The sequence below is a fragment of the Nerophis lumbriciformis genome, linkage group LG13 (genome assembly GCF_033978685.3).
Source record: "Nerophis lumbriciformis linkage group LG13, RoL_Nlum_v2.1, whole genome shotgun sequence".
Lineage (NCBI taxonomy): Eukaryota > Metazoa > Chordata > Actinopteri > Syngnathiformes > Syngnathidae > Nerophis > Nerophis lumbriciformis.
In genome coordinates, this window is record NC_084560.2 from 12,389,428 (window position 1) to 12,414,450 (window position 25,023).

The 25,023-nt window shown below is 38.6% G+C and overlaps 1 protein-coding gene across 3 annotated transcripts; it reads left to right on the top strand.

Moving 5' to 3' along the window:
- The first annotated feature begins 1,130 nt into the window (after positions 1 to 1,130).
- galnt3 (UDP-N-acetyl-alpha-D-galactosamine:polypeptide N-acetylgalactosaminyltransferase 3 (GalNAc-T3)) lies at positions 1,131 to 24,759 on the top strand. 3 transcript variants are annotated; one of them, XM_061971689.2, is made up of 12 exons: positions 1,131 to 1,292; positions 1,426 to 1,538; positions 13,996 to 14,522; positions 15,844 to 16,016; positions 16,402 to 16,551; positions 16,630 to 16,864; positions 16,928 to 17,045; positions 19,323 to 19,523; positions 22,985 to 23,116; positions 23,225 to 23,326; positions 23,394 to 23,546; positions 23,627 to 24,759. In XM_061971689.2, exons 1-12 carry the CDS (start codon positions 1,280 to 1,282, stop codon positions 23,738 to 23,740), a joined length of 2,031 nt encoding a protein of 676 aa, XP_061827673.1. In that variant the 5' UTR covers positions 1,131 to 1,279; the 3' UTR covers positions 23,741 to 24,759. The 3 variants fall into 3 exon arrangements, with proteins under 3 accessions (XP_061827673.1, XP_061827675.1, XP_061827674.1); XM_061971691.2 differs by lacking the exon at positions 1,131 to 1,292 and adding an exon at positions 1,614 to 1,683 and having other exon boundaries at positions 1,484 to 1,538; XM_061971690.2 differs by lacking the exon at positions 1,131 to 1,292 and having other exon boundaries at positions 1,486 to 1,683.
- Positions 24,760 to 25,023: the final 264 nt, after the last annotated feature.

Below are 25,023 nucleotides of genomic sequence, written 5' to 3' on the forward strand. Positions count from 1 at the left end.
TATATATATATATATATTTGTACATATATATGTATATATATATTCATATGTATGTATATATGTGTGTATATATATATATATATATACATATATATGTATATATATACATATATATGTATATATATATATATATACATATATATATATGTATATATATATATGTATATGGACTATTTTGTTGTATGATCACATTCATGTTTAGAACATCATCAGAGTTACAGCAAAAATCATATACATTGTTATGTTATGTTGCAGGCCAAATTAAATGAAGTAAAATCATATACATTCTGCATTCGGCTCTCATAACCGTTTGTAGAAGGTTGTGAACAGAGTTTGTATTTATTCTATATGAAAATATTTGAATTATTATTATTAATAATCCCTATTTTGCGGAAATTCACTTACTACAATCAGACTTGGGAACCAATTAACAGTGATAAACCAGGTTTCTACTTCTCTTTGCAACTTCAATTCAAAGTCAATGGAATTTGGAAAGTCTTCTCATCTTCTTTCAATGTGTAATCTTCCACACGCCTGCCTGACATGAAACTACTTGACATGAAACTAGTTTATATGAAACTAGTTGATGTGAAACTAGTTGATGTGAAACTGGTTGACGTGAAACTAGTTGACATGAAACCAGTTGATGTCAAACTGGTTGACATGAAACTAGTTGACGTGAAACTAGTTTATATGAACCTAGTTGTAGTTGATATGAAACTAGTTGACATGAAACCAGTTGATGTCAAACTGGTTGACATGAAACTAGTTGATGTGAAACTAGTTTATATGAACCTAGTTGTAGTTGATATGAAACTAGTTGACATGAAACCAGTTGATGTCAAACTGGTTGACATGAAACTAGTTGACGTGAAACTAGTTTATATGAAACTATAGTTGTAGTTGATATGAAACTAGTTGACATGAAACCAGTTGACAAGAATAGTAACATGTCCTCAGGTGAGTCAATCTAACATGATGGAATATGAAGGAAGAGACAATAATGTGATGATTGTAGCAGATCCCGTCACGTCGCGTGACGTCACGCACACTTCTTCACGTCGTGGTGGATGGTGTTATTGATGAGAGGAGAATGCTGAGTGAGTGCTCTTCTTTTTTAAATATCTCTTCTACAATCTGGATTTCGTCTCAGCGCTTTCCCAACTGAACTTTCTCCAAGATTGTGCACGGATGAGTCGACTACACTACACGCGTTCCACGGAGGAGGCGACGACACTACACGCGTTCCTCTGCTGCTCGTCACCCGGCAACTGGGAGGATGAATGAGCAAAGTGAGGCCATTATCCACTCACTCCTCGCATGTCAGCCCTTCACGCGAGACTTATTGCTCTTCTATTGCGACACGTCAGAATGACGTTAAGGATTTCAACTAACGTATATTTGTTCCGCAATTCCCCCTCGCAGCGTGGAGTTTGACACGCAGCGGCGGTGTTGGCATGCGCATGCGCAGCGGCTTGTTCCCGCCCTCTACCTGGGAGCAGCACACCTGGATCCAACGAGACGGAAGTTTCTCCCAAGTACGAATCTTTCCTTTCATGTTGACATTTTGCTTCGTCTGCTCGATAAAAAGACATATTGTCTTTTTAATGAAGAAGACTTTGTTGGAGACATGAAGTTTGTCCTTGTGGGGAACCATCGTGGAGCTTCGGCGCGTCCACTTCAGTAAGTGTGGCGTCTACTTCCTTAATAGTGCGCTTTACTGATTTGTACCTGCTAAAGTTATATCTTTAATAGTGCGCTTTACTGATTTGTACCTGCTAAAGTTATATATTTAATAGTGCGTTTTACTGATTTGTACCTGCTAAAGTTATATCTTTAATAGTGCGCTTTACTGATTTGTACCTGCTAAAGTTATATATTTAATAGTGCGCTTTACTGATTTGTACCTGCTAAAGTTATATATTTAATAGTGCGCTTTACTGATTTGCACCTGCTAAAGTTATATATTTAATAGTGCGCTTTACGGATTTGTACCTGCTAAAGTTATACCTTTAAAAGTGCGCTTTACGGATTTGTACCTGTTAAAGTTATATAATTTTAATAGTACACTTTACTGATTTGTACCTGCTAAAGTTATATCATTTTAATAGTACACTTTACTGATTTGTACCTGCCAAAGTTCTATCATTTTAATAGTACACTTTACTGATTTGTACCTGCCAAAGTTCTATCCTTAATAGTACACTTTACTGATTTGTACCTGCTAAAGTTATATCATTTTAATAGTACACTTTACTGATTTGTACCTGCTACAGTTATATCCTTAATAGTACACTTTACTGATTTGTACCTGTTAAAGTTGTATCATTTTAATAGTACACTTTACTGATTTGTACCTGCCAAAGTTCTATACTTAATAGTACACTTTACTGATTTGTACCTGCTAAAGTTATATCATTTTAATAGTACACTTTACTGATTTGTACCTGCTAAAGTTATATCCTTAATAGTACACTTTACTGATTTGTACCTGCTAAAGTTACTTCTTAATAGGGCCCTTTACTGATTTGGAACTACTAAAGTTCTATCCCTAATAGTGCGCTTTACTGATTTGGAAGTGCTGAACTTTTATCATTATTAATGATTAGTTGAACTGTGCTAGACAACACTGTGATGCTAAGTTGACATGTGTCTTGTGTGACCTTAGTAACATTGTTTACTGATTTGGAACTACTAAAGTTCTGTCGTCATGTGTGATTAGTTAAACTGAGCGAGACAACCTTGTGATACTAAATTGACATGTGTGTTGTGTGACAGTAACACTGATACTAAGTTGACATTATGTGTGTTGTGTGACAGTAACATTTGTGTAAAGGGTTACAGAATAACAGTGATACTAAGTTGACATGTGTGTTGTGTGACAGTAACAGTTGTGTTAAGGGTTACACTATAACAGTGATACTAAGTTGACATGTGTGTTGTGTGGCAGTAACAGTGGTACTAAGTTGACATGTGTGTTGTAACAGTGATGCTAAGTTGACATGTGTGTTGTGTGACAGTAACAGTGGTACTAAGTTGACATGTGTGTTGTAACAGTGATACTAAGTTGACATGTGTGTTGTGTGACAGTAACAGTGGTACTAAGTTGACATGTGTTGTGTCAGTAACAGTGATACTAAGTTGACGTGTGTTGTGACAGTAACAGTGATACTAAGTTGACATGTGTGTTGTGTGACAGTAACAGTTGTGTTAAGGGTTACACAATAACAGTGATACTAAGTTGACATGTGTGTTGTGTGACAGTAACAGTGATACTAAGTTGACATGTGTGTTGTGTGAGAGTAACAGTGATACTAAGTTGACATGTGTGTTGTGTGACAGTAACAGTGATACTAAGTTGACATGTGTGTTGTGTGACAGTAACAGTGATACTAAGTTGACATGTGTGTTTGACAGTAACAGTGATACTAAGTTGACATGTGTGTTGTGTGACAGTAACAGTTGTGTTAAGGGTTACACAACAACAGTGATACTAAGTTGACATGTGTGTTGTGTGACAATAACAGTGATACTAAGTTGACATGTGTGTTGTGTGATAGTAACAGTTTTACTAAGTTGACATGTGTGTTGTGTGACAGTAACAGTGATACTAAGTTGACATGTGTGTTGTGTGACAGTAACAGTGATACTAAGTTGACATGTGTGTTGTGTGACAATAACAGCGATACTAAGTTGACATGTGTGTTGTGTGATAGCAACAGTTTTACTAAGTTGACATGTGTGTTGTGTGACAGTAACAGTGATACTAAGTTGACATGTGTGTTGTGTGACAGTAACAGTTGTGTTAAGGGTTACACAAAAACAGTGATACTAAGTTGACATGTGTGTTGTGTGACAATAACAGTGATACTAAGTTGATATGTGTGTTGTGTGATGGTAACAGTTTGACTAAGTTGACATGTGTGTTGTGTGACAGTAACAGTGATACTAAGTTGACATGTGTGTTGTGTGACAGTAACAGTGATACTAAGTTGACATGTGTGTTGTGTGACAGTAACAGTGATACTAAGTTGACATGTGTGTTGTGTGACAGTAACAGTGATACTAAGTTGACATGTGTGTTGTGTGACAGTAACAGTGATACTAAGTTGACATGTGTGTTGTGTGACAGTAACAGTGATACTAAGTTGACATGTGTGTTTGACAGTAACAGTGATACTAAGTTGACATGTGTGTTGTGTGACAGTAACAGTTGTGTTAAGGGTTACACAACAACAGTGATACTAAGTTGACATGTGTGTTGTGTGACAATAACAGTGATACTAAGTTGACATGTGTGTTGTGTGATAGTAACAGTTTTACTAAGTTGACATGTGTGTTGTGTGACAGTAACAGTGATACTAAGTTGACATGTGTGTTGTGTGACAGTAACAGTGATACTAAGTTGACATGTGTGTTGTGTGACAGTAACAGTGATACTAAGTTGACATGTGTGTTTGACAGTAACAGTGATACTAAGTTGACATGTGTTTTGTGTGACAGTAACAGTTGTGTTAAGGGTTACACAACAACAGTTATACTAAGTTGACATGTGTGTTGTGTGACAATAACAGTGATACTAAGTTGACACGTGTGTTGTGTGACAGTAACAGTGATACTAAGTTGACATGTGTGTTGTGTGACAGTAACAGTGATACTAAGTTGACATGTGTGTTGTGTGACAATAACAGTGATACTAAGTTGACATGTGTGTTGTGTGATAGTAACAGTTTTACTAAGTTGACATGTGTGTTGTGTGACAATAACAGTGATACTAAGTTGACATGTGTGTTGTGTGACAGTAACAGTGATACTAAGTTGACATGTGTGTTGTGTGACAGTAACAGGGATACTAAGTTGACATGTGTGTTGTGTGATAGTAACAGTTTTACTAAGTTGACATGTGTGTTGTGTGACAGTAACAGTGATACTAAGTTGACATGTGTGTTTGACAGTAACAGTGATACTAAGTTGACATGTGTTTTGTGTGACAGTAACAGTTGTGTTAAGGGTTACACAACAACAGTGATACTAAGTTGACATGTGTGTTGTGTGACAATAACAGTGATACTAAGTTGACATGTGTGTTGTGTGACAGTAACAGTGATACTAAGTTGACATGTGTGTTGTGTGACAGTAACAGTGATACTAAGTTGACATTATGTGTGTTGTGTGACAGTAACATTTGTGTAAAGGGTTACAGAATAACAGTGATACTAAGTTGACTTGTGTGTTGTGTGACAGTAACAGTGATACTAAGTTGACATGTGTGTTGTGTGACAGTAACAGTGATACTAAGTTGACATGTGTGTTGTGTGACAGTAACAGTGATACTAAGTTGACATATGTGTTGTGTGACAGTAACAGTGATACTAAGTTGACATGTGTGTTGTGTGACAGTAACAGTGATACTAAGTTGACATGTGTGTTGTGTGACAGTAACAGTGATACTAAGTTGACATGTGTGTTTGACAGTAACAGTGATACTAAGTTGACATGTGTGTTGTGTGACAGTAACAGTTGTGTTAAGGGTTACACAACAGTGATACTAAGTTGACATGTGTGTTGTGTGACAATAACAGTGATACTAAGTTGACATGTGTGTTGTGTGATAGTAACAGTTTTACTAAGTTGACATGTGTGTTTTGTGACAGTAACAGTGATACTAAGTTGACATGTGTGTTGTGTGACAGTAACAGTGATACTAAGTTGACGTGTGTTGTGTGACAATAACAGTGATACTAAGTTGACGTGTGTTGTGTGTGATAGTAACAGTTTTACTAAGTTGACATGTGTGTTGTGTGACAGTAACAGTGATACTAAGTTGACATGTGTGTTGTGTGACAGTAACAGTTGTGTTAAGGGTTACACAACAACAGTGATACTAAGTTGACATGTGTGTTGTGTGACAATAACAGTGATACTAAGTTGACATGTGTGTTGTGTGATAGTAACAGTTTTACTAAGTTGACATGTGTGTTGTGTGACAGTAACAGTGATACTAAGTTGACATGTGTGTTGTGTGACAGTAACAGTGATACTAAGTTGACATGTGTGTTGTGTGACAATAACTGATACTAAGTTGACATGTGTGTTGTGTGACAGCAACAGTTTTACTAAGTTGACATGTGTGTTGTGTGACAGTAACAGTGATACTAAGTTGACATGTGTGTTGTGTGACAGTAACAGTTGTGTTAAGGGTTACACAAAAACAGTGATACTAAGTTGACATGTGTGTTGTGTGACAATAACAGTGATACTAAGTTGACATGTGTGTTGTGTGATAGTAACAGTTTGACTAAGTTGACATGTGTGTTGTGTGACAGTAACAGTGATACTAAGTTGACATGTGTGTTGTGTGACAGTAACAGTGATACTAAGTTGACATGTGTGTTGTGTGACAGTAACAGTGATACTAAGTTGACATGTGTGTTGTGTGACAGTAACAGTGATACTAAGTTGACATGTGTGTTGTGTGACAGTAACAGTGATACTAAGTTGACATGAGTGTTGTGTGACAGTAACAGTGATACTAAGTTGACATGTGTGTTTGACAGTAACAGTGATACTAAGTTGACATGTGTGTTGTGTGACAGTAACAGTTGTTTTAAGGGTTACACAACAACAGTGATACTAAGTTGACATGTGTGTTGTGTGACAATAACAGTGATACTAAGTTGACATGTGTGTTGTGTGATAGTAACAGTTTTACTAAGTTGACATGTGTGTTGTGTGACAGTAACAGTGATACTAAGTTGACATGTGTGTTGTGTGACAGTAACAGTGATACTAAGTTGACATGTGTGTTGTGTGACAATAACAGTGATACTAAGTTGACATGTGTGTTGTGTGATAGTAACAGTTTTACTAAGTTGACATGTGTGTTGTGTGACAGTAACAGTGATACTAAGTTGACATGTGTGTTTGACAGTAACAGTGATACTAAGTTGACATGTGTTTTGTGTGACAGTAACAGTTGTGTTAAGGGTTACACAACAACAGTGATACTAAGTTGACATGTGTGTTGTGTGACAATAACAGTGATACTAAGTTGACATGTGTGTTGTGTGACAGTAACAGTGATACTAAGTTGACATGTGTGTTGTGTGACAGTAACAGTGATACTAAGTTGACATGTGTGTTGTGTGACAATAACAGTGATACTAAGTTGACATGTGTGTTGTGTGATAGTAACAGTTTTACTAAGTTGACATGTGTGTTGTGTGACAATAACAGTGATACTAAGTTGACATATGTGTTGTGTGACAGTAACAGTGATACTAAGTTGACATGTGTGTTGTGTGACAGTAACAGGGATACTAAGTTGACATGTGTGTTGTGTGATAGTAACAGTTTTACTAAGTTGACGTGTGTTGTGTGACAGTAACAGTGATACTAAGTTGACATGTGTGTTTGACAGTCACAGTGATACTAAGTTGACATGTGTTTTGTGTGACAGTAACAGTTGTGTTAAGGGTTACACAACAACAGTGATACTAAGTTGACATGTGTGTTGTGTGACAATAACAGTGATACTAAGTTGACATGTGTGTTGTGTGACAGTAACAGTGATACTAAGTTGGCATGTGTGTTGTGTGACAGTAACAGTGATACTAAGTTGACATTATGTGTGTTGTGTGACAGTAACATTTGTGTAAAGGGTTACAGAATAACAGTGATACTAAGTTGACATGTGTGTTGTGAGACAGTAACAGTGATACTAAGTTGACATGTGTGTTGTATGACAGTAACAGTGATACTAAGTTGACATGTGTGTTGTGTGACAGTAACAGTGATACTAAGTTGACATGTGTGTTGTGTGACAGTAACAGTGATACTAAGTTGACATGTGTGTTTGACAGTAACAGTGACACTAAGTTGACATGTGTGTTGTGTGACAGTAACAGTTGTGTTAAGGGTTACACAACAGTGATACTAAGTTGACATGTGTGTTGTGTGACAATAACAGTGATACTAAGTTGACATGTGTGTTGTGTGATAGTAACAGTTTTACTAAGTTGACATGTGTGTTTTGTGACAGTAACAGTGATACTAAGTTGACATGTGTGTTGTGTGACAGTAACAGTGATACTAAGTTGACGTGTGTTGTGTGACAATAACAGTGATACTAAGTTGACGTGTGTTGTGTGTGATAGTAACAGTTTTACTAAGTTGACATGTGTGTTGTGTGACAGTAACAGTGATACTAAGTTGACATGTGTGTTGTGTGACAGTAACAGTTGTGTTAAGGGTTACACAACAACAGTGATACTAAGTTGACATGTGTGTTGTGTGACAATAACAGTGATACTAAGTTGACATGTGTGTTGTGTGATAGTAACAGTTTTACTAAGTTGACATGTGTGTTGTGTGACAGTAACAGTGATACTAAGTTGACATGTGTGTTGTGTGACAGTAACAGTGATACTAAGTTGACATGTGTGTTGTGTGACAATAACTGATACTAAGTTGACATGTGTGTTGTGTGACAGCAACAGTTTTACTAAGTTGACATGTGTGTTGTGTGACAGTAACAGTGATACTAAGTTGACATGTGTGTTGTGTGACAGTAACAGTTGTGTTAAGGGTTACACAAAAACAGTGATACTAAGTTGACATGTGTGTTGTGTGACAATAACAGTGATACTAAGTTGACATGTGTGTTGTGTGATAGTAACAGTTTGACTAAGTTGACATGTGTGTTGTGTGACAGTAACAGTGATACTAAGTTGACATGTGTGTTGTGTGACAGTAACAGTGATACTAAGTTGACATGTGTGTTGTGTGACAGTAACAGTGATACTAAGTTGACATGTGTGTTGTGTGACAGTAACAGTGATACTAAGTTGACATGTGTGTTGTGTGACAGTAACAGTGATACTAAGTTGACATGAGTGTTGTGTGACAGTAACAGTGATACTAAGTTGACATGTGTGTTTGACAGTAACAGTGATACTAAGTTGACATGTGTGTTGTGTGACAGTAACAGTTGTTTTAAGGGTTACACAACAACAGTGATACTAAGTTGACATGTGTGTTGTGTGACAATAACAGTGATACTAAGTTGACATGTGTGTTGTGTGATAGTAACAGTTTTACTAAGTTGACATGTGTGTTGTGTGACAGTAACAGTGATACTAAGTTGACATGTGTGTTGTGTGACAGTAACAGTGATACTAAGTTGACATGTGTGTTGTGTGACAATAACAGTGATACTAAGTTGACATGTGTGTTGTGTGATAGTAACAGTTTTACTAAGTTGACATGTGTGTTGTGTGACAGTAACAGTGATACTAAGTTGACATGTGTGTTTGACAGTAACAGTGATACTAAGTTGACATGTGTTTTGTGTGACAGTAACAGTTGTGTTAAGGGTTACACAACAACAGTGATACTAAGTTGACATGTGTGTTGTGTGACAATAACAGTGATACTAAGTTGACATGTGTGTTGTGTGACAGTAACAGTGATACTAAGTTGACATGTGTGTTGTGTGACAGTAACAGTGATACTAAGTTGACATGTGTGTTGTGTGACAATAACAGTGATACTAAGTTGACATGTGTGTTGTGTGATAGTAACAGTTTTACTAAGTTGACATGTGTGTTGTGTGACAATAACAGTGATACTAAGTTGACATATGTGTTGTGTGACAGTAACAGTGATACTAAGTTGACATGTGTGTTGTGTGACAGTAACAGGGATACTAAGTTGACATGTGTGTTGTGTGATAGTAACAGTTTTACTAAGTTGACGTGTGTTGTGTGACAGTAACAGTGATACTAAGTTGACATGTGTGTTTGACAGTCACAGTGATACTAAGTTGACATGTGTTTTGTGTGACAGTAACAGTTGTGTTAAGGGTTACACAACAACAGTGATACTAAGTTGACATGTGTGTTGTGTGACAATAACAGTGATACTAAGTTGACATGTGTGTTGTGTGACAGTAACAGTGATACTAAGTTGGCATGTGTGTTGTGTGACAGTAACAGTGATACTAAGTTGACATTATGTGTGTTGTGTGACAGTAACATTTGTGTAAAGGGTTACAGAATAACAGTGATACTAAGTTGACATGTGTGTTGTGAGACAGTAACAGTGATACTAAGTTGACATGTGTGTTGTGTGACAGTAACAGTGATACTAAGTTGACATGTGTGTTGTGTGACAGTAACAGTGATACTAAGTTGACATGTGTGTTGTGTGACAGTAACAGTGATACTAAGTTGACATGTGTGTTGTGTGACAGTAACAGTGATACTAAGTTGACATGTGTGTTTGACAGTAACAGTGACACTAAGTTGACATGTGTGTTGTGTGACAGTAACAGTTGTGTTAAGGGTTACACAACAGTGATACTAAGTTGACATGTGTGTTGTGTGACAATAACAGTGATACTAAGTTGACATGTGTGTTGTGTGATAGTAACAGTTTTACTAAGTTGACATGTGTGTTTTGTGACAGTAACAGTGATACTAAGTTGACATGTGTGTTGTGTGACAGTAACAGTGATACTAAGTTGACATGTGTGTTGTGTGACAATAACAGTGATACTAAGTTGACGTGTGTTGTGTGATAGTAACAGTTTTACTAAGTTGACATGTGTGTTGTGTGACAGTAACAGTGATACTAAGTTGACATGTGTGTTTGACAGTATCAGTGATACTAAGTTGACATGTGTTTTGTGTGACAGTAACAGTTGTGTTAAGGGTTACACAACAACAGTGATACTAAGTTGACATGTGTGTTGTGTGACAATAACAGTGATACTAAGTTGACATGTGTGTTGTGTGACAGTAACAGTGATACTAAGTTGACATGTGTGTTGTGTGACAGTAACAGTGATACTAAGTTGACATGTGTGTTGTGTGACAATAACAGTGATACTAAGTTGACATGTGTGTTGTGTGATAGTAACAGTTTTACTAAGTTGACATGTGTGTTGTGTGACAATAACAGTGATACTAAGTTGACATGTGTGTTGTGTGACAGTAACAGTGATACTAAGTTGACATGTGTGTTGTGTGACAGTAACAGGGATACTAAGTTGACATGTGTGTTGTGTGATAGTAACAGTTTTACTAAGTTGACATGTGTGTTGTGTGACAGTAACAGTGATACTAAGTTGACATGTGTGTTTGACAGTAACAGTGATACTAAGTTGACATGTGTTTTGTGTGACAGTAACAGTTGTGTTAAGGGTTACACAACAACAGTGATACTAAGTTGACATGTGTGTTGTGTGACAATAACACTGATACTAAGTTGACATGTGTGTTGTGTGACAGTAACATTTGTGTAAAGGGTTACAGAATAACAGTGATACTAAGTTGACATGTGTGTTGTGTGACAGTAACAGTTGTGTTAAGGGTTACACTATAACAGTGATACTAAGTTGAAATGTGTGTTGTGTGACAGTAACAGTGGTACTAAGTTGACATGTGTGTTGTAACAGTGATGCTAAGTTGACATGTGTGTTGTGTGACAGTAACAGTGGTACTAAGTTGACATGTGTGTTGTAACAGTGATACTAAGTTGACATGTGTGTTGTGTGACAGTAACAGTGGTACTAAGTTGACATGTGTGTTGTGTCAGTAACAGTGATACTAAGTTGACGTGTGTTGTGACAGTAACAGTGATACTAAGTTGACATGTGTGTTGTGTGACAGTAACAGTTGTGTTAAGGGTTACACAATAACAGTGATACTAAGTTGACATGTGTGTTGTGTGACAGTAACAGTGATACTAAGTTGACATGTGTGTTGTGTGACAGTAGCAGTGATACTAAGTTGACATGTGTGTTGTGTGACAGTAACAGTGATACTAAGTTGACATGTGTGTTGTGTGACAGTAACAGTGATACTAAGTTGACATGTGTGTTGTGACAGTAACAGTGATACTAAGTTGACATGTGTGTTGTAACAATGATACTAAGTTGACATGTGTGTTGTGTGACAGTAACAGTGATACTAAGTTGACATGTGTGTTGTAACAATGATACTAAGTTGACATGTGTGTTGTGTGACAGTAACAGTGATACTAAGTTGACATGTGTGTTGTGTGACAGTAACAGTGATACTAAGTTGACATGTGTGTTGTGTGACAGTAACAGTGATACTAAGTTGACATGTGTGTTGTGTGACAGTAACAGTGATACTAAGTTGACATGTGTGTTGTGTGACAGTAACAGTGATACTAAGTTGACATGTGTGTTTGACAGTAACAGTGATACTAAGTTGACATGTGTGTTGTGTGATAGTAACAGTTTTACTAAGTTGACATGTGTGTTGTGTGACAGTAACAGTGATACTAAGTTGACATGTGTGTTGTGTGACAGTAACAGTGATACTAAGTTGACATGTGTGTTGTGTGACAGTAACAGTGATACTAAGTTGACATGTGTGTTGTGTGACAGTAACAGTGATACTAAGTTGACATGTGTGTTGTGTGACAGTAACAGTGATGCTAAGTTGACATGTGTGTTTGACAGTAACAGTGATACTAAGTTGACATGTGTGTTGTGTGACAGTAACAGTTGTGTTAAGGGTTACACAACAACAGTGATACTAAGTTGACATGTGTGTTGTGTGACAATAACAGTGATACTAAGTTGACATGTGTGTTGTGTGATAGTAACAGTTTTACTAAGTTGACATGTGTGTTGTGTGACAGTAACAGTGATATTAAGTTGACATGTGTGTTGTGTGACAGTAACAGTGATACTAAGTTGACATGTGTGTTGTGTGACAATAACAGTGATACTAAGTTGACATGTGTGTTGTGTGATAGTAACAGTTTTACTAAGTTGACATGTGTGTTGTGTGACAGTAACAGTGATACTAAGTTGACATGTGTGTTGTGTGACAGTAACAGTGATACTAAGTTGACATGTGTGTTGTGTGACAGTAACAGTGATACTAAGTTGACATGTGTGTTTGACAGTAACAGTGATACTAAGTTGACATGTGTGTTGTGTGACAGTAACAGTTGTGTTAAGGGTTACACAACAACAGTGATACTTAGTTGACATGTGTGTTGTGTGACAGTAACAGTGATACTAAGTTGACATGTGTGTTGTGTGACAGTAACAGTGATACTAAGTTGACATGTGTGTTGTGTGACAGTAACAGTGATACTAAGTTGACATGTGTGTTGTGTGACAATAACAGTGATACTAAGTTGACATGTGTGTTGTGTGATAGTAACAGTTTTACTAAGTTGACATGTGTGTTGTGTGACAGTAACAGTGATACTAAATTGACATGTGTGTTGTGTGACAGTAACAGTGATACTAAGTTGACATGTGTGTTGTGTGACAGTAACAGGGATACTAAGTTGACATGTGTGTTGTGTGACAGTAACAGTGATACTAAGTTGACATGTGTGTTGTGACAGTAACAGTGATACTAAGTTGACATTATGTGTGTTGTGTGACAGTAACAGTTGTGTAAAGCGTTACAGAATAACAGTGATACTAAGTTGACATGTGTGTTGTGTGACAGTAACAGTGATACTAAGTTGACATGTGTGTTGTGTGACAATAACAGTGATACTAAGTTGACATGTGTGTTGTGTGATAGTAACAGTTTTACTAAGTTGACATGTGTGTTGTGTGACAGTAACAGTGATACTAAATTGACATGTGTGTTGTGTGACAGTAACAGTGATACTAAGTTGACATGTGTGTTGTGTGACAGTAACAGGGATACTAAGTTGACATGTGTGTTGTGTGACAGTAACAGTGATACTAAGTTGACATGTGTGTTGTGACAGTAACAGTGATACTAAGTTGACATTATGTGTGTTGTGTGACAGTAACAGTTGTGTAAAGCGTTACAGAATAACAGTGATACTAAGTTGACATGTGTGTTGTGTGACAGTAACAGTGATACTAAGTTGACATGTGTGTTGTGTGACAATAACAGTGATACTAAGTTGACATGTGTGTTGTGTAAAGGGTTACACAATAACCGTGACAATGTTTGTCTGCAGTTTGAAAGAGTGACTCCCCATCCAAGAAGAATGAGGCCCCTGCACAGAGTCCTCCGAAGGAGACTGCACCCTGTGAAACTGGCTGTAGTGGCGGTGGTCTTTGTCACCTTTATGTTCTTCATACAATGGGAGGTGGGAAGCCAAGGTCCAGTGGAGGAGCCGTGGATAAAGGAGATGAAAGACAAGCGGAACAGCATGCTGGGCTTAGTGATGGGAGCAGTCAATAACTTGAAGGAAGCCATGCCAAAGTTGCAGATCAAAGCTCCCGTACGTCAGAGGGCGAGTGCAAATAGCGTGTCCTGTTTGCCGGGCCGCTACACAGCTGGTGAGCTTAAGCTGGCCCTGGAGAGGCCTTTACAGAACCCGCTGGCTCCCGGTGCTGCAGGCAAGCCCTTCATCACAGACTCGCTGAGCGTTGATGAACAGAAAGAAAAGCAAAAAGGCGAAGAGAAGCACTGCTTCAACTTGTACGCCAGCGATCGCATCTCCTTGAGCCGAGACCTGGGTCCAGACACAAGACCACCAGAGTGTGTTTGCCTTGACATGTTTACCAAGAGGGTGCACTCTAAATGAAGCCAGCCATGTTGGTTCAAACCAAATGTTGCTAACTCCTTTTCCAAATAATTGTTCAGCACCAAAGTTGCATTCACGCCTTCTTTGTTGTGCGGCAACTTGAACTGCGTAGACTAATAGTAACACACACCACTAGATCAAGTCAATTCAATTGATTAGTTGGATTCGAAAAAGCTTTGGTTTTTGTTATTTTGCATCGATTGTTTAACAAGTATAACTCGTTCAAATGTATCAAATCAGGATCGGATGGCGTGCTTTAAATACGCAGACAAAGTTCCTGCGTGGCCGTTAGAATAGAGCGCACATGAGAGCTGGGGTGTGTGTGGCTGTGAGTTTTTGGTTCTTGTTTTTACTAATACACACATTTTAAAAGTTCAATTTTATTAAGAAAAAAAACCGAGCTAATGGCAAGCAGTAAAATTCTTTAAACTATTTTCCCTAAATCAAGTATTAGGCTATAAAGTGTGCTTCATCGGATTAATCGGACAAACTAATTGTTAGATTACTCAATAACTAAAATAACTTACACTTTGTAAATGCAAACTTCTGCTGAGGCTGATGATTCCTGAATTGGAAATCCATCTTGCATCAGTGCATGTATAAGAAACAAAAATAATCAAGATTATGGCTTGCAGAAAAATAATTCAAACTATTTTCGCTAAAATAAGCATTGAGGATATAAATTGTGATTTTGTGGATTTATCGAACAAAATAATAAAGAAAATAGGTCTTTAATTAGAAGATAATTGGATGAAGAAATCAATTCAATCTTGGATAGAAAGTGGAAAGGCAAAGGTATGTTTCTTAGACACAGGAGCAGCAACATAGCCAATGTTGTGACAGAGTTAGAACTTCTAAAGAGTTAACAAGTGTAATGTGCATGACTTTCAAACAAAACCAAATAAAAATGGTATTAGCATCAAATAGATTGAAAGGGGAATAACTCAAGACTCTTGAGTGGAAGCTCAACAAAGTTAGGCTTTTGCAACAGGAGTCAGAAACCCCAGAGATGATTGCTGCCTGGTCTTGGTGTTCTGTTGGGCTCCTTGCAGTTCACCCCAACCACAACTGACCACAACATGATTGCTGCATGCCTGCCTAGTCTTGGTGTTCTGTTGGGCTCCTTGCTTGCAGTTCACTCCAACCACAACTGTATGTCAGTGTTGAGCCAGAACACGTTAGACACCTAAAACATGAAATTATTCTTAACTAACGTAGTAGGAGGAAAAGTCACCACCACAGAGGATTGCAGATAGATCCTTGTGCTCTCTGCAGGTGTATCGAGCAAACCTTCAAGCGATGCCCCCCTTTGCCAACCACCAGTGTGATTATCGTGTTTCACAACGAGGCTTGGAGCACCCTGCTAAGGACAGTCTACAGCGTACTCCACACTTCCCCTGCCATTCTCCTTAAGGAGATCATCTTGGTGGACGACGCCAGCGTTGATGGTATGTGAACCTACCACTCTCCTTTTTGGGGTTTTATGTGGCGTGCTGGGTGGGCTGCAGTGGAACCACTGTTGTGGTTAATGAAGTAGGCCTTAGCAACAGTTGCTGAGCTTAGAAACCGCTTGTGTAAACCGGCCTGGTGTAGGAAGGAAACGCAATCTGAGAGAGTGTTGGTCTGTTTGGTTAGAAACTGGTTTGACCAAATATTTTGCAATGTTGAGGATTACCAGAAACTCATTGTCTTCTTTCATTCACTGTCAATCTTGCATGCTATAGATTAGACCCACTAACAGTCACTAAGCCTTTACCGTGAGACCGCCAGATGGTTTGTGCATGTGCAACTCATTTACCGTCTTGTTTTGTCCTTGTCAACCTTGACTTTCAGATGTGTTGAAGGACGAGCTGGATGAGTATGTGAAAGCGCTAAGTATCGTTCGGGTCGTTCGGCAAAAGGAAAGGAAAGGCCTTATCACAGCACGTTTACTGGGCGCCTCGGTGGCCACCGGTGATACACTCACCTTTCTGGATGCCCACTGTGAGGCCACACACTGCATGCCGACACACCCACCAACACAGTCAAGAAGCCTGGTGGCATGGTGTCTTGTATTCACAGGTGAATGCTTTAATGGGTGGCTGGAGCCACTGCTTGCCAGGATAGCCGAGAACTCAACCATGGTGGTCAGTCCAGATATAAGCGCCATTGATCTCAACACCTTTGAGTTCATGAAGCCGTCCCCTCACGGCCAGAACCACAACCGGGGTAACTTTGACTGGGGTCTGTCCTTTGGATGGGAGAGTCTTCCGGATCATGAAAAAAAGAGAAGGAAGGATGAAACATATCCAATCAAGTAAGCAGAGCGTCCTTGGAATAAAGACAGAGTGTGAACTATTTTAATTAAAGTATTCTCTAGGAGTCCTACGTTTGCTGGCGGGCTCTTCTCCATCTCAAAGAAATACTTCTACCAAATTGGAAGCTATGATGAGGAAATGGAGATCTGGGGCGGCGAGAATATTGAAATGTCTTTCAGGGTGAGACACTGCAGAACCATAATCAATTCAACAATATCATATTTTCACTATATCCTTGTTTTCACAGTTCAGTATGGTACACATTTTATTGTGTTGAAGGAGGCCTGAACATCCCAGTTTTTACTCCTCAGTTGATTTGTCAATACAGTGTACTGTGCATTTATTTGCTTTGTTTTATTAGCATAGTACACCACCTTACTCTAGTATGATGAAATGACACAAATATTCACAATACTTTTAGGGTTGTCAGTGTATATCTTGTAAAGCAGTATACTCTCTACTCAACACTCAGGCACATCTCAATACTTTTTTTATAGGTACCGACCACCGAAGTCCATTGGTAGTACCGGGTACCAATTCACGTAAAATTAAACAATGCCACGTCACGTCTGGTTTCAGACTCAACACAGTCAAGCACTAAAAGCGGACTCAGCCAGGCTGCCTCGGGGTAATGTTGCAGTTTTCGATATTAACAAAGCAAGAAGAAGGCGCTCAAAAGCACCCTTTGAAAATGTACATTGGATTTGTCATATATATGCTACCCATTAACATTAGCAAGTTTACATGGCAATTTCAACACCTGTACTTTTGTTCATCAAAACTACAAGGAAGATGTTACAATCAACTGGTGTGTCATAAGTACAATAAACACTTTGTAGGACTCAACCAAAGAACAGTCTGGGACATTCAACTTCATGGCAAAGACTACTTCCTGGCTAAGTCAACACACCGTAGTCTAGAGTCGTGTATGAAGAAAGTATGGCCAACCTGATTTCAGGCGATCTCCTCAATGATTGGTCAAAAGGCAGTCATGTGACAACAGGCAACCATGACTGCTACCAACTTTGAGCTGATGTTTGTGGGGTTTCTTTGTTACTTTCATGATGTTTCATGTTGTGCAGCATGGGGCAGTTGTGGAAAGCTTTTACATGGCTTTACTCACAACCGGGAAAGAAGACAAAATATGGGAAGTGAAGGTTGGCAATCAACACTTGAGACGTCTGTGTTTTGTACAGGAGAGTACACACAGAATAACAACACAAATACAATACACAACACAAATAACAGAAGACATGAACTTATTAACGAGATTGTTTGACAAAAACAGACTAGCTTAGTAAAACTAAAATAATGTTATTCACTAAGAGTAAAAAATACATTAAAACACAAATAAGACAGATTAGACATTAATAAAGTAAAAGGAAACCAACATTTGCGTGTAATAATAGAAGAGAAAATGAACTGGAAATCGCATAAAAAAATATACAATAAAGTGGTAAGAAATATTATCAATAATGAAAAAAGCAAAATATGTTCTGGACCAAAAATCACTCCATGTTCTCTACTGCTCACCAGTGTTGCCATATCTGAGTTATTGTGCAGAAATATGGGGAAATAACGACAAAACTACACTTGTTTATGTTACCAAAAAAAAGATCAGTTACATCCTAAGTGATGCATACAGTGATTACCACAGTTGACATACTTCACATAAAAGTCACAAGTTTTCTGTAATTGTTGGTCCAAAGCTAATAACCATGTTGGCAAAATGAGGGTAATCATTTATTTTTTGGTCGTTTTGTGTATTTTTTTGCGCCGTTGGGTGAGTGTTAGTGCCTGCAGGTCACAGAGTCACCAAATACACCACAAAATTATACTTTCACAAAATGAAAGCATGCTTTATTGTGAGTTCACGAGAACTATTTAAATAGACATATTATTTTGGATTATTTAGTCATAAAAACTAATGTCAAAACCACAGCAATCCTTGGCATCCCAGCACAGCTGCACACGTCCTTAGTAGCAACAATGGCGCCTGTTGTTTAGTTGGCCACATAACTCTGCCGTCTAACACTACTGCCATCTAATGTCTTGGAATTGAAACTGCATGCAAAGTCTACTGTACAAGACAGTACTTCCAACTTAGGTACAGAAGTGGAAGCAAACAAGATAATTGGACAGCACAGCTCAGTGTTAAATACAAAATAAGTTTTTTTCCAACAACTAACATTTATTTACACATTTGAACACACAAAATTATAGGAAATTGGTACTATTAAGTACCAATGTGAAAGGTACCCCTCCCTAATTGAGAATCAGTAACATGGTGAGGTAACATGTGAAGTCCTAACAATGGTGCTCACACAGAATGTTCATCACTTGTGTTGCCTATCTGGGAATTGTGTCCTTTCCTGACCTTGTTGCAAAATGAACTGTACCGTTTGGTGGAAATGTTGCTAAATGTCTGGTATTTGATGTTCTCCCAATGACCTGCAGGTCTGGCAGTGCGGCGGTCAGCTGGAGATCATCCCGTGCTCTGTTGTCGGCCATGTTTTCCGCACCAAGAGCCCCCATACCTTTCCAAAGGGCACTCAGGTGATCGCCCGCAATCAGGTACGACTGGCCGAGGTCTGGATGGACGAGTACAAGGAGATCTTCTACCGTCGTAATCAGCAAGCCGGGCAGATAGCCAAAAAAGTAGGTACCATTTATCTAGTCAAGCTCTCAAAATATTCACAGTTTGTATGCGACAGTACTGGCTTAGGACAAGTGTGAACTTAGACTAATGTTCATGAAGTGCAAGGTCAAGTATAGTGCAGTATTCACACATGAGAAAACCGAGACAAAAGAGCCTAAAGCTGGTAAATGTTGTCTCACAGGTGGCATAAGGGCCACACCTCACTGAGCCTTCACTAAGTCCTGCTATCTGTAGGGAGGAGGAGAACCATGGCTGTCATAGGATGATTTCACTCTTTGAACACTAAGTGCTTTGTCACTAATGCAGTCTCATGTTTTATATCAATTACTTCAACAATCAACTGAACGCTAAAAGGCTTTTCTTAAAGCCTCCTTTAGGATTGTTTGTTCACAATGTTTTCATCTGCTGGACATAAAATCATATTGTATACAAATTCCACGGGTCTAATATTGAACAGCTATGGGTCTAATATTGAACAGCTATGGGTCTAATATTGAACAGCCACGGGTCTAATATTGAACAGCCACGGGTCTAATATTGAACAGCCACGGGTCCAATATTGAACAGCCACGGGTCTAATATTGAACAGCCACGGGTCCAATATTGAACAGCCACGGGTCCAATATTGAACAGCCACGGGTCCAATATTGAACAGCCACGGGTCCAATATTGAACAGCCACGGGTCCAATATTGAACAGCCACGGGTCCAATATTGAACAGCCACGGGTCCAATATTGAACAGCCGCGGGTCTAATATTGAACAGCCGCGGGTCCAATATTGAACAGCCGCGGGTCCAATATTGAACAGCCGCGGGTCCAATATTGAACAGCCGCGGGTCCAATATTGAACAGCCGCGGGTCCAATATTGAACAGCCGCGGGTCCAATATTGAACAGCCACGGGTCCAATATTGAACAGCCACGGGTCTAATATTGAACAGCCACGCACGGGTCTAATATTGAACAGCCGCGGGTCTGATATTGAACAGCCACGTGTTTAATATTGAACAGCCACGGGTCTAATATTGAACAGCCACGGGTCTAACATTGAACAGCCACGGGTCTAATATTGAACAGCTATGGGGCACATGGGCAGGGTGGCAAAGTCTAGGGCTTGCTGCAAAAGTAAGGGAGGGAGACAAAAAGTAATGTTTATTTTTCCCAGCCACTGGCAATTCCTCACTTACCCTTCATTAGAATTAGCACAATTGCTAAATCCTTAGGGCAGTGTCCGTTTCTGGCAGGTGCTTTTTGTCTGCAGCATGGATGACTGCATGGCGCACTGTCAGAAAATAAAGTTGTTTATACCGTGAAGTGCTTGGATGTCTTCTCAGTCAGTGAGGTTCAAACATAGCAGCTCTCAAAGAACAGGGGCAAGCAATCCTGGGAATGTTGGTATCAATATCCTACACCGGAAGAAAACCAGCTGCAAGCATGCTAATAGCCAAGCTAACCGCTAAGATAGTTTTTAACAACACCAAGAAATACTTTAAGAAGTGTAGATGGAACTGTGTTACAGTCGTTATTATGAATAAGAGTCTAGAGCAGGGGTGCTCATTACGTCGATCGCGAGCTACCGGTCGATCGCGGAGGGTGTCTCAGTCGATCACCAGCCAGGCATTAAAAAAATAGTCCTAAAAATGAGCGATCATAAATCTTCACTATGACGTCACTTTCGTCACTTGATTGACATTCATGGCACCCGAGGGTCTTCTGAGATGACGCTGGCTGCTGCCAGCTCATTAAAATTACCGACTGGAAGGCGAGAAACACTTTATTTCAACAGACTCTGGCGCCGTACCTGTCGTCAAAACTCCAAACACCAACTGCACAGTTGCGCTAACAAAACAAGAGTCTCAGAAAGCTGGCGTGCACAAGCTAGCAAGCTACGGAGTTTGCCGACAATATATTTCTTGTAAAGTGTATACAAAGGAGTACGTAAGCTGGACAAATAAGATGCCAAAAACCAACCACTTTCATGTGGTATTGGACAGAAAGGAGGACTTTTTTTCTCCTCCATTTGAAAATGCGGACGTTATCAGCACCACTGTCTGATTCCAATCAATGCAAGTCATCAGAATCAGGTAATACACCAACTTATTTTCTTGTCTTCATGAAAGAAAGGAATCTATATGTGTTAAACATGCTTGTATTATCTTTAACCACCTTTAACTTGTTAACAATATTAACTATATGTGTAAAACATGCTTGTATTATCTTTAACCACCTTTTAAGTTGTTAACAATATTAACTATATGTGTTAAACATGCTTGCATTATCTTTAACCACCTTTAAGTTGTTAACAATATTAACTATATGTGTTAAGCATGCTTGTATTATCTTTAAACACCTTTAACTTGTTAACAATATTAACTATAGGTGTTAAACATGCTTGCATTATCTTTAAACACCTTTAACTTATTAACAATATTAACTATGTGTTAAACATGCTTGTATTATCATTAAACACCTTTAATTTGTTAACAATATTAACTATATGTGTTAAACATGCTTGCATTATCTTTAAACACCTTTAACTTGTTAACAATATGAACTATATGTATTAAACATACTTGTATTATCATTAAACACCTTTAATTTATTAACAATATTAACTATATGTGTTAAACATGCTTGCATTATCATTAAACACCTTTAACTTGTTAACAAAAACATATATTTCATAAATAAGTAAATATAAATTATATATATGAATGAGGTAGATCCCCACGACTTGATCAATTGAAAAGTAGCTCGCCTGCAGAAAAAGTGTGAGCACCCCTGGTCTAGAGAGACCATAATGTAACAGCAATTGTTGGTGTATCAGCTTTGTCACAATCACTACAAGACACGCAAGAGAACATTGGATCGACCCATAAGTTAGTAGTGCCGATACAGTATCTATATATGATGATACTAGAGTGATTAGGTTAATATTTTTGTTTCATAAAAATGTTTTTGTTCATGTTTACAAACTCAGTGAGGACTGTGAGGGCAAAAAACTAATTATTTAAAAGAGTAGTTTTTGCTTTTGTTTAGTTATTGTGTACTTTTGAGAATAAGGAACCAGTATAAATATCGTTGCTACTGTTAAACTAAGAATTAATAAAGTGAAAACTGTACATTTATAACTTATGATTGGTATTGGCTGATCGCATAAACTTCACTTTGTCACACAGCACTTGACTATGGTGCGTTCATGGCCAGTCGACTAGAGTGGGATAATTTAACGCTTGATGAAAGTGAAACCTAAACAAAAACAAGCTGTGGGCTTTCTAACACTGATATGTTGCCATTGGATTTGATATTTATAAGCATCTCAAATCCCAAACACCTGTCAAACATAGTATTTTTGTAAAGGAATATTTTTTTGTTGGGGTCCAAAGTTCCTATGTGTCATTGCAGGTGTACCTAATGTTGTGGTCCCACTAGCATACTTTCGTGTTTGTTATTCCCACAGAAAACCTTTGGTGATGTCTCTAAACGTGTGGACCTCCGCAATCAGCTGCAGTGCAAAGGCTTCTCTTGGTATTTGAAGGAGGTCTACCCAGAGATCTTCATGCCCGATCTGAACCCTCTCCGCTTCGGTGCGGTAAGACCGCTTAGTCCAAACCTCACCACCTTAGACCCGGGCAGCTCCGCTTACTCTCAACTTGTTTAAACAGCTTGCTCTGAATCTTCTTCCTTAATTTGTGTGCAGGTGAAGAATGTGGGCAAAGACTCTTGCTTGGATGCAGGCGAGAACAACGAGGGGGGAAAACATCTGATCATGTACCCGTGTCACGGAATGGGAGGGAATCAGGTCAGTGGGCAAAAGAATTGTAATCAAAGTTTCATCTCAATCACTTCTGTCATCCTTGCACTTGTAGTATTTTGAGTTGTCCACACATCAGGAGCTCCGCCACAACATTCAGAAGGAGCTGTGTTTGCATGGCGCTGAGGAGGCCGTCAAGCTGGAGGTGTGCCAGTACAAGGGCAGGAATACGTTGGTAGGACCGCAGCAGGAATGGCAGCTGAAGGATGTCAGTTTGATACCTAAGCATTTTCTGCCCAATCAAGGATTTTTGGATAAAACGTTGTTTTTGTTTGGCTTTTCAAATAGGAGCAGTTATTCTACTTGCCAGCAAGGAACTTGTGTTTGAGTGCCCGTTCTGAGCATCCTTCTCTGGCTGCCTGCGACCCCTCGGACAAGCACCAGCTCTGGTCCTTCATCTGACTCTTCATCACCAGCTTGACTTTTAATTTATTTTACACACATTTTGAAGTGTGAATGTTAGGAGAAATCACTGCAGGGAGGAAATTGGACTTGAGAAAGTGAACGCCACAGACGCTTGGAAAAATGAAGGTGTGTGTTTGAGGGCCATTACACGGACAAAAGTATTGGGACATTCCAACTGTAACTTCCACACTTTTACAAGGGTGTCTCTGTGGAACATTTTGTCCACAGGTTCCCAGTGTTGCCCTAATTACGAGCTCTTTTCATCTCAAAGGTTGTTTGGAGTTGAGGCCAGGGTTCTTCTTTACAAGTCATTCAAGTAGGACCTGGATTTGTACACGTAACAATGCTGTTCCTACAAAGCTGCTCCAAAATGCCTTAGAAAAATGAAGATCCAATGTGTCCCAAGACTTTTGTCCACACATGCAGTATTCAGCTTGTAGAGACACTATCAAATCCAATCTCCAGATTGATAATACTTACAATGTGTGTCCTAATTAGACTGCAAGTGAAAAGCCGAAACACAAACGTGAGCATTGTCCTTCAAAAATGTATTTTTATACGGCAAATGTATTCCAGTGCCTTGTTTGTTGTTTTATTCTTCACAAGGGGGAGTAAGTCTGCATTTGTTGTTCTTTTCTAGATGCTTGTTTAACATTTTCTGACTGAGATGTTTAGCAGTTGATGAATAATTTTTTATTGAATGACCACAAGTGATTTGTTTGAGATGTCATAATTGCTGCAAACTTCACCAGCCTTATCGTTTTGATTCTGTGGCCAGTAATAATTTAGAAATAAACAATATATAATTAGCTTTATTTTGTCCTGAAGCTGCTTTGACATGATTGTGGGTCATATTTTATTTTGGTAAGACTTGGGAGAGAAAGACTTTTGTTCAAATTGACCATTTACAGCTGTATTACTGGCAGTGACCACCAGAGGGCGCTGTAGACTGAAATGCCAACTGTGTTCACCCTCACAGGAACATTACGTCATGACATTTATTTCAAAACCAGGTCGAAAATGAGAACGAAGACATATTTTTTTTTATTTACAATTTAAGATCAAAGAAAATGTATCACATTGTGCAAAACATATGCATTTCACAAATCTTAAATTAAAAACTTAACTCCGGCACGTGAAGCTTTACAACACAGCAAATTACTCAATATTGACTTTCCACGATAAATACACAATTCAATATATCATTCAAGATAAATATTGGAGAATAAATGACAACATCTTAGTATCTACTGTCGCCCTCACACTGTGAGCTTTGGCCA